This window comes from Habropoda laboriosa, unplaced genomic scaffold, assembly GCF_001263275.1.
Source record: "Habropoda laboriosa isolate 0110345459 unplaced genomic scaffold, ASM126327v1 scaffold146, whole genome shotgun sequence".
Classification (NCBI taxonomy): domain Eukaryota; kingdom Metazoa; phylum Arthropoda; class Insecta; order Hymenoptera; family Apidae; genus Habropoda; species Habropoda laboriosa.
This window is the reverse complement of record NW_017100267.1, coordinates 27,250-38,678: the sequence shown is the minus strand read 5'-3', so window position 1 is coordinate 38,678 and position 11,429 is coordinate 27,250. Positions and strand designations below refer to the sequence as shown.

General features: G+C 36.5%; 1 protein-coding gene across 1 annotated transcript; it reads left to right on the top strand.

The window, feature by feature from the left end:
• Positions 1–1,843: 1,843 nt before the first annotated feature.
• Positions 1,844–8,394, top strand: LOC108573375 (probable cytochrome P450 6a14). The gene is made up of 5 exons (XM_017935812.1): positions 1,844–2,176; positions 4,900–5,422; positions 7,032–7,253; positions 7,554–7,805; positions 8,225–8,394. The coding sequence occupies exons 1-5, from the start codon at positions 1,844–1,846 to the stop codon at positions 8,392–8,394; spliced, it is 1,500 nt and encodes a 499-aa protein (XP_017791301.1).
• Positions 8,395–11,429: the final 3,035 nt, after the last annotated feature.

Below are 11,429 nucleotides of genomic sequence, written 5' to 3'. Positions count from 1 at the left end.
TTTTTCGAGAAACGAATCTGACCTATAATATTTTAAACGGAGTGCTACGTATCAAGACGAATTCAGCCATGAGCTACATAATGACCGTCAGGGTAAAATAAGGTCAGAAATAAAAGAATTATTTCGTATATCACGTACCAAGATGTTTACGAGCATTTCTTACTGATGAGTCAGCTCGTCGCAGGTTACTGTTAGAGTGGTTACTTCTGCTTCCACTACTACAAGACAATTTCAGTATTACTTCAGAAACCGTTCACAGCAATATGTCGATATTCGGTAAAAGAGTGCAGAGGAAATAAAAGACGGCGTTAACAGAAGCTAACAGGGCTTAGGTATGCATTCATGCACAAGGAAGCCATATTGAACATCTGCAGCCTCGTCAAGAATAAATATTTGTAGACACATTGGTACGTAATATTCGACATATTTCTTTCATTTCTGGCCTTGTGTGGCCCGGATGGTCATTGTACAGCACATGGATGAATCTGTCTCGATACACGCTTTCATATGACATAAAACAAATATGCGGTATTCTACTTAAAAAATTAAAGGTTACCTTCGTTTCTCGAAATATATGGCCAATATAAAAAATTGATACACGCTATTACGTTGGTTATAGAGAACTGCAAAACTTTCTCCTCTTTCATTTCTTTTTAGTACTTATCATTTACGAGGAAAACGCTGGCTAATAACGTGAACACCTTGTATGTATATGAAAACATGTACGTACGTTGTTTCATAATTGCAATTTCATGTTCATGGTCAAGAAACATAAAAAATTGTACAACTTTGTCATTATTCCTTGTATTGCAAATTAGACAGAAGATTAATTTCACAAATTCGACAAGGAACTACGTATATGAATGACAAAGCTTCGTTAAGCTGTCCGATTAATTAAAGTGTTTTTTTTTTAGAAATAGCTTATATTTTGCTTTTCTGAAATTGCATTTACTATTATATTTAAATTTTTACGAAGTTTTGAAGTCTTTATAAGAAAGCGATAATAATTTTTAAAAAGTTTCGAAGTGATCTTGGAAAAACATAATTTGCACGCGGAAATTACAATCCTTTCAGTTTGTAGCATCTTAATTCACAAATGCTGACGTTCAAACCGGCCGATATAAAAATAAACGTTCTTTCAATGCTGTGCTTCATGTATAATACTTTATGACGAATACAAATTTGATAAACTGAAACCCCATGATAAAAATAATATTTCAAGTGCCACTTGTTGCACAACCGTCTAATTATATGCAATTTGAGTGTACAACGACATAAAAACAGAGGTGAATGAAATGACAGAATTTTACATATTTGTATCATATTCAAAAGTTTTCTACAATTTCTTTTAGATATTAGTCATTTCGTTATTCAATTGTAGGCGTTTTTTGTGGTGTGCTGATGATAATTTGAAAGCCTGTTTACATCATTATTGCAATACGTTTCATAGAGCCTTTAAATTATTTATAAATATACATGAGCTAACACTAAAACTAATAAGTGAAAGATTGATTTTTGAGAAGAGAAAGGTAAATTCTCTAATTAAATGTACTTTCGTTTTACTTTGAGTCCTTAGATATGAAAGAGGAATGAACGAGGATTAGATTAAGGTAGTGTTTACGTAAGTTAATTAGTGCACTAGTTTCGGCAAAATCGTCCAGAAACAAAAAGGAGTTCCGTATTATCACATTTTTCTTCTATTACTTTATGTATTGCCACAGTGAAATATTAAAATATACGCACTTTTAATGATATTCCAGAAGGAGTCTAATTAGGTGCATATAAACAGCTCTTCGCCAGCGCAGCTTTCAATTGCTATATACCCGACGGATATCAGTTGACAATGACCGGCGTTGAAATCCTTTGCGGACTTACCGTGCTTCTTCTTCTATTTTATTATTACATGGTGAGGCCGTATGAAGTCTGGAAGAAAATTGGATTACCTGGACCCACTCCAAGTTTGATTTTTGGTAATTTTTACCCTGTACTAATTGGAAAAACATCGATCGGCGATCAGATGACCAAGTTTTACAAGCAGTTCAAACACCTACCCATATTTGGATTGTATATACGGGGACATCACGTGCTAGCTGTAAATGATCCCAACGTAATCAAGACAGTCCTTATCAAGGACTTTTCGAAATTCGCAGATCGTGGAATTGCTTTGAACGAAGTGGTAAGTACGCAAAAAAGTAATTTTATACCTTATGTATATTTGTATAATTTTGGTTGGACATTTAATATGAAAAGAAAGAGTATGAACAGAATTGGTAGAATGGTTAGGAAATTCTAGTGGAAGTACGATCTGTAATGTCTTTCATTCTTATTCAAGTCCTTTTAAGCGAAAATATTATTTCTTTATAACAATAGAGAGATAATGTGTATAATTCGGTACAATTTCTATCTTTCAAATAAAATTTCAGAATAATACTAAACATTCGTATCACTAACGATATGAGGTAATACTAAAATGGAGTTATGAATTGCCTATGTTTATAGTACAAAGATATTTCATTAAACCTCTGCATTCGTTTTTCTACTATTAAAATTATTATAATAGGGTTGTTCGTGTCTGTACCAAATCGTGACAAAAATAATTGTATAAATTACTACAAACAGGTTGAAACAGTGATAGAAATGTTTCAAGAAAAATATGTGGTAATTATTGGGAACAGGGTCCTCAGCACCGATTTCAATGTTTTCTTTAGTTTTCGAGATATCGGTAAAAATATATTGCCTATTTCATTCCAGTTTTTCTTTTAACCATAAGATATGTTGGCAAGGACATCATTTTGTTTCTATAAATATAAATATAGATTGATTAGGTTAGGTTAGATTAGATAAATATCTAGTTATATAAAGCACTCAAGTCCGTTCAATTTAAGAGTAACCTCGCTCTCGGACCGATTTTCGTCCGTCCTGCGCAGTTCCCACTACTACCTACCAATGTGACGCATGCGATTGGTCGTAGCGCTATTTCGGCTAGGCCCAAGAGCGACGACAATGTAAACAGTGCATCGAGTGGAGAGAATCTACCCGGTGGTCTAAAAGTATGCGCACCTAATGTGTGCATGTTAATAGTTGTATGAATTTAGCCGGACAAAATAAAATTATCAATATTTAGGGAACGATTCAAAATCATTTAAATTCTTAAATGACATATTATAAAGTACCTAATTTCATTAGGTACAAAAAAAAAAAAGAAAAGAGAAAAAGAGTAAATAGAGAATTAATTATATCACCGTGTATGTATATGAAAGCGTCACGCCTGGAACAGTAGACGGAAAGCGTAGCTGAGGGTAAGACGGAGAAAAAGTAGGCGGTTAAGTAGGGGTGTGGACGTTCTATACTCTGTTCAAAATGAGAGTAACCTCGCTTCGCGCATGGGACGTGCCTAAGGCAGGGCTAGAAGCTCTAGAACGTCCAAACCCCCACTTAACCCTCTGCTATGCGCAGAACGGACGAGAATCGGTCCGAGAGCGAGGTTACTCTCATTTTGAACGACGTATAGCTCTGCCTTAGGCACGTCCCATGCGCGAAGCGAGGTTACTCTTAAATTGAACGGACTGTAGATAAATGTGCAAAGTATTTTGCTTTATTTGTTCGTTTGACGCGTTCGTTAATGATCACTGTTGCTTAATGGCCACTTTGCGATGGTCAAATGAACTCGTTAATGATCAACTAACAATGAACGTTGACTGTAGCTCACTTACTGGCGACCGAATTAATCGTTAATCGTTTAAATTTATTTTTCTCAATTTCACGTTGTTCCGCAATAAGGATTCTAAATGCTAAGAGATTAAGCAAACAAAGCCAAACGTAACTTAAACATAACGTAAACATGTACTAAACTCAACGTAAACTTATCTCAAACCTACAGAATATGATACCCAACAGTGAAAATATGTTTGCGTAAAAATTTTAAAAACTAAAGAAATCCAGCGGTAACATATACTATAGGTATAAGGATTAGCTTTTTTAGAAATTTTTTAATAGAAATTTTTTAAGAATTTTTTAAATAGGTTTTCAGAAATTTAGAAATTTTAGAATAAGTTTTAAAATCATTGAAATTGACGCGAGGACCCTATTCTCAATAATTACCAAATATTTTTGAAACAAAATAATGAACAGTAATTAAACTTTATAATAGCAACTTTTAAATGAATTTTGCAATTTGAAAGAACGTGAAGAATTATGTAGATTCCAGTGTAAGATTTGGGGAAAAGATATTTCTAGCGATATCGTTCATTAATCATCGTTCATCAAGTGTTCACTAAAAGAAATGTGAGAAGATATGAACACGTTTGAACACTTTCCGGTCTGTTATTTTTAATATCATGGGCATTTGCCGATGTTTTGAAAGACTTAATCAGTGGTACGTGACAATATCAGTCACTGCTATATGATAACAAAATAAGACTGAAGTAATATTAAATTAGAGCTACAGATCCATATCTGTTCGATATTTCAATATCCAATACTTTGATTTCTATTATTGAAAAATTGTTACACCAAACTTTTTTGCTACGACGCAAAATGAAATATCTTAGTACATATTTAGTAAATAGAATCTTTCACCGTAGTTCCTTTGTTTCCTTTAAAAGTATACTTTCTATCTTTGTCCCTAGGTCAATTTGCATTTGTTTATGTCCCCACAACAATTGCATTAGATTTCTGGTTTCTTGTTCCTAATTTCTCTTTTATATTTTCTTCTTGCTACATCCTCCTCATTTTCTTCCCCGTATACATCTCCTTTTCCTTCCTTCTTGCATCTGTATTACCACTGATCGCTAAAGAATTCTTCGTAACTTTCCATAATTAATTCCCTATTTCCCAATATCAATTATTTCCCAACAGTTTCAGAGAAAATACTCACACTAAGAAAATTTTCCAACACAGGCGGAACCGCTTTCTCAACACCTGTTCGCTCTAGAACCTAAAAGATGGCGACCTCTGAGAACAAGACTGACACCACTGTTTACATCGGGTAAAATAAAGGATATGCTTGCTCTTATCCTTGAGAGCTCGAAAACCCTTGAAAAATATTTAGAGACATTAGTGGAGAAAGAAACGTCGGTCGAAGTACGAGAAATTGCAGCCAAATTCACCACCGATGTAATCGGTAGTTGTGCATTTGGCATCGATATGAACGCTATATCGAATGAGCAATGCCAATTCCGTGAAATAGGAAGAGAATTTTTCGGTCCTGGCTGGAAACAGGGACTCAGGTTGAGAATGAGAGAAGCATTTCCAAGACTCTACACACTTCTGGGCTATCTACTACCAGAAGATCAAATGACTACCTTCTTTACAAAAGTTGTCATGGATATGATCGAATATAGGAAAGAGAATAATGTCGTTAGACCAGATTTCATTAACACATTAATGGACATTCAGGCACATCCTGAAAAAATAAATATCGGTATGCACTCGAAACTTCTTCTTTTAAAGATATAGCCACTAATTTTGAATTACACAACGGTTAGTTATAATTGCAGACGGACACTTTCATAGTGAACTTGAATCCTTATCAGGTTGGTTAAAATACTCGGTACATCTCGCCTACACGATTTTGAGGAACACATGATGATTATGCATGTGATTAAATGAAAAATCAACTATGTCCTACCCAACTGTTTTTTTTTTTTTACGTGGGGAGATCCTCATGGACTCTTACCGGCTAAAACCCCACGGTGGCCATCCTCGGCGCGGCGGGGTGGGCTCGGGATCTCGTGACGAACGCCACCGGACCCACCCCATGCCTGACCCCTCCCTCAAGATGTTCGAGGAGGGAGGGGCGCCATCCCGGAGGGGGTCAAAAGGACCCCTTCTCCATCTCCGAGGCGACGCCCCCACCGCGGGCCGCATGCAGTGGACTGCCGAGTCCCCTCTCGACAGCCCTGCGACCCCAGCCATCCGCGCAAAGACTTGGGGCGTGTCCCGCGCTCAAGGAGGCAGGGCTTCCCCGCGCGGGCGGCTACCAACCGGATACGACGGGAGGAGGAGAGACTCCTCCCCCGGGCCCGTGCACTTGGGTGCCTCGTGGTCGTGAACTCCCGTACCGCAGCCGATGGTAGTCCATCAGCTTTTTTAGTGGTGCTAATTCGAACAACTATACTCATACTGTGAAATTATGCAGTAATTCAAGATGACTTTAAAACAAGAGATTTGTCACTCATGTTTAGTAGTCCTATAAAGTCTACCATTTATTAAAGTTTTTCGATAGGACTTTCAATAGGACCCTACATATTAAACATGATTTACAAGATTCATGTTTAAAAAGTTATTTCTGTGAAAAAGCAAATTGCACATACTTCTTGTACTTGCACGTTTCATTGGTTAGATTCTGTAGGAACCGAGGAAAGAATTGAGGGACGGCTGGCAAGCCGAAACAGTGCGCACTACGCCAATAATGCCTTCTCTAATTTTTCTTCCTTGATGTTCCTTATTTAATTATAGAGGCCCTGATCCTACAGATCTGTATTTAATCTAAGGTCATTAATTAACGTCACTTATGTGTTTATTTAATCGAAAAGTAAATGCTGAATTAGAAAAGATAGTGAGCTCTCGTATTTCAATAATATAATTTCTTTTGCCTCTTATAACAAGCGGTGGCTTGGAATCATTGAAAAGTAAAAGTGGGCTAAGAAGAAAATTTAGAAGTAGAATTTCGAGTATTGTTTTCCATCCTACAAGAGCAGGTCGAATTTGGTTTTAAATTGCAGTGTTCGACGAGTATAAACGAATTGTCAAACATTACGCATACTTGATCAGCCGATACATTTGCGAAAAATCCTTCGATATCGACTAATATTGCTGGTTAGTTACAGAAAATGTCTAGTTACTGTGGACATTTCATCTAAATATCTAAACAAATGTGTTCACTAAAAATTTTTTAATAAAACTTTGCATCTTTTTGTTTCTCCTACGGTATAATATTTCTAACAATACACGAGCGTCTTACGCTTGCAGCAAGAGGGTTAAATATGAAACTAATCTTTAAAATGAAATTTTTCTATAATATTTTGCAGAATTAACGAAACATTTGTTGGTTGCTCAAGCGTTCGTCTTTTTCGTAGCTGGCTTTGAAACGTCAGCGTCAACAATATCCAATGCTCTTTATGAATTAGCACAGAATCAGGATACACAGGACAAGCTACGAAACGAAATTAGGGAGCATTACAAGCGAAACGAAGGAGAATGGAAATATGAAAATATCAAGGATATGCCATGCTTAGATGCCGTGTTTAAAGGTTTGTGCTATTATGTATAAAATTTTAAACATTGATATATTTAATCTTCATAAAACATTTTACATTACACATGAGCAATTGAATGTTATTGCAGTAGCAATCGGAACTTTGCATATTAATTGTAAGTTAAATTTTTCCTTACATTTCTGCAGAGCTGAGTGTTCACTTTAAAAGTAATTACATGTATATTGGAATAAAAATTGCACAAAATTTTATCTTGGTGAAACATACTCAAAAACCTCGATAACAACGAAAGGTGTGCAAATTTTTAACGCACTCCTTTTTCCTTTCTATTATTAGAAACCTTAAGGAAATACCCACCGGTGACAGTTATTATGAGGAAAAATAGTGAACCCTATACTTTTGAAGATGTAAACATTACAATACCAAAAAATACGAGAATATTTATTCCGGTATACGGCATACATCGCGATCCTGAGATTTATCCAAATCCTGATGTGTTTGATATTGACCGATTTAAAGAAGATGCAGTAGCGACAAGGCATCCTATGCATTATTTGCCTTTTGGCGATGGACCAAGAAATTGTATCGGTACGTAAGAATCAAAGACAAATGAAATTTAGTTCTGAATTTTATACACAACGAAACAAACTCTTTAGAAGACATGTAAAGAAGTTTTTCTTAAAATCTTCGTCTATGTATTTTGAAGTTCTAAGTTAAATAACTTTTGATATTTCAAAGTACCGCATTTAAGAAAAGTTTTACATGAAATACAATTTTTTAGTGGAATCCATTTTAAGGTGTCCAATTTTACCGTTTGCGATTCAATACTATTTATTTCAAAATTTTCAGATTTTTCATAAAACTAAAATTTACTAAAAGTTATACGTACATTTAATATATTCAAATCGGTCCTTGAAACACGTCTTTGATATGAATTTTATACAAAATTTACAATTACTTAATTGTTAAATACTGTGACATAATTTAATGTTCTTTTGCTTTTATAGGTGCACGTTTCGCAATTTTCCAAACGAAAATTGGACTGATTAAGATTCTTCGTAACTATAAGCTTGATGTTTGTGAACAAACACAAATTCCATTCATAAATGAACCACGCACGTTCACGTTGGCACCGAAACACGGGCTTATTCTGAAAATAACCAAAACAGGAAGTTGATATAATGTTTCGTAATATTAAGAATATTCAAATTAAGCATTCCATTATAAAATTGGTGAGCGAGCGATTGAAGTCTTTTACTTAGGCACGTGCGCATATTTTCATACTTTTCATGAAAGTAAAAGTGGCTCGTTCTATGTGAAACTCGAATCATCTTTTATTTAAACGAAAAATTATTTAAAGGGATTGTTAATGAAATCATTCGCTAAGATTAAAACGAAACGGGAAGTTATAATAATAACAATGAGATTCTTTAAAAAATTCATGAAAAATGTATTTAACATTTTCATTCTGTTTTATTCGTGTCAGCAAATGTATATTTCACATTTCACTTTACACTTTCATACTGAACTTGAATCCTTATCAGCGTCGTCCCTTCTCCAATTCTTCTAAATTTTGAAGAAGGGACGCGAAGGGAGGTTCCTAAAATTACGAAGTGACCAACCCCGTTGGTCACACCCTTCCATTGCGCCCGGAGCACGACACGCCCTTAGAGCGGGGGTGACGAAGCTGGTCCTTGCTGACTCTCCGACTCGCTCTGAAAGTAAAGTACCGAGTGGCCTCGGTAATTACATACATCTGTTCTCGAAGGCCCTTTTGGATGTGACTTTACGATACCTTGCCTTACTGACTGAACAATAGCCTATTTTTTAATATTTGAGAAAGTCTAGGCGCCGCATGTTGGCTAAATTAAAAATAACAGTTTACCTAAATGAAAATCACGTATCATAAAATCGTCCCCTTGCTGTCCTAACAATCTGACTAAACTAGCAAAATTATGTGCATATGAAAAGTAATTACAGTATATTAATAATAATTGCTGTTATTACATTATATTAAGTTTAACATAATTTTTAGTATTAAATATGGTCAAATATGGAACAAGTGTGCTACCTTGTACTTATACAAATTGTTAATCATTCTTCTGTGTTAAGTTCTTGTCGCGTCGCGTTCGCGTGTCTGATCGTTTCAAACTGATTTCCGCTCACGACTTGTTACCCGCCAAATTAATCTTGGATAACTGTTTCAAAAATCTACCTTGCTCGTACGTTAGCAAAACGTAGAGTGCGTCACGAACGATTGACGACTTGTGTCGAAGACTCGATTTGGACTTGAACGGCTGTAGAGTATGTGTTGTTCACACGAGTGACTGTTTGCGAATCGTGTCTCGAGTCCCCAACGTTTTCCGGAGTCCGCCTTGACTCCCCCGCCAAGTGCAAGAAGGCACGCTGATTGGTTTTTCACGTACGCACAAATTACCAATCAACGTGCCCCTTGAGTGGCACTCACCCTTCCATTGCGCCCTTAGCGCGCTTTTCCTTGGGAAGAGTGGGGCCCTACCTACGGGTGCGTGGAATCTTCGCTGTCCTTCGGTGACGCGTCGGAAATTCCCGCCAGGTCGACCCTCGGCCGAAAGTGCCGTTAATACGCGCGTGGCTTGACCTTTCAGGACTACCTGGTTTATGACACGTCTTCGGTTATTGAGGACGCGGATAAGTCGAAATTCTAAAGGCATTGTTCTGTAAGAAATTACTTATTTTTCGCGGAGCTATGAAGCGTCTTTGTTCTCAAAAATAACCTTCTCGTGCGAGCGTGCCATAAACTCGGTCAACGAAGACCCCATGCGTTCCGTACCTGCGCGACGGAACATTCTTCATTAGTGTATACACGTTTAATCTATGAAACTTACATTGCATGCTTGTAACAATTTACGCACCACTAGATGCTATAAACAATACTTCATACGCGGACGTTTTTTATATCTTGTAAGCGGCTTCATCTTCAGAAAAATCATTATGCTCATACGAGACATTTTCTCATACTAAGTAATTTTTATTCGGAAAAATTCTATTTCGTGTATATGTACACAATCCAGATGTTCAAAGTGGTAATCTTTATTGGTCCACCCTATATAATTTTTAGAAAGTGTAAATATAAAGAGTATTCCATTGTCGCTATGTCATTCTCCCGCAAAGTTTCTGACGTCAATTATTTAGCCATTGTTATGATGTGCTCGTGGTAGTTGCAACCAACTTTCGAGCTTTGTGCACGTGGTGTAGTTTTTCGTGTAGTTTTCCCACCTATGATTTTAACCAGCCACCCTTCCCCACCACTATCGAAAAATGTACTCAACCTATCCGAGGGCCTCACCCCCGCGATGCGTCCTCGCACGGAGGTGTCGTGGGACCTTTCGCGGAAGGGAACGACAGAAGTGATCTGACCACGCCAAGAGTCGCTCCTTTTAGAAGTTCAGACCATTAGCAATAGTTGTTTTGTCCTCCTAATCACGGAGGTGGTCCTTCGAAGACGAACCTATTAGATTTAGTCGGCACACACGTGCAAAAACCGGCAACGCTTGAAAGATCGAAAGATCAACGCAAGCCCTAACATTTACAGTGACAGCAATTCTAAATCTTTATTCTTAGTTACAGTAGCTTTTATAATGTGATAGTGAGGCGGTGAGGTAGTGGGGTTCTTGTCCAGTCGTCTGTTTTTGAGGGTTTTTATCTAGTCGGTTCTGAATAATGGTCCAAGGTGCGGATGTCTCACTGATGCGTCATTCTTATCTTGGTAGGGATGTTCGGACGTTACATGTGTTCATCAGTCCCTGGTCCAAAATATAAGATTACGATACGTTAATTGATATTGAACACGAGAAGACAAAAAACCAATTAAGCGTTAGGCGTTTCTCCCGATTGTAAAGTTAAATGCACGCTAAGAAAATCAAATGTTCGATTTTTCAAAAATAGCAAATGTGTCGATCGTACCGTAAACTTAGGATAATCTTTTATCCTAGCACATTGGATATTATTATCAAAGATTCGGAGAATTATAAAATGTATACAAATGGAATACATTCATATATGTACATACACGTATATCAAAAAAAATAAATCCAGAAAGGTTTCTTCTTACACTATCCTCATTTATGGCATTTATTGTATTGAGCAATTGAAAATACACAATAAGACAAGATGTTCACTTCTTAAACAACTAATTTAGAACGATTGGAAATGTTATTTGTTATTAAAACT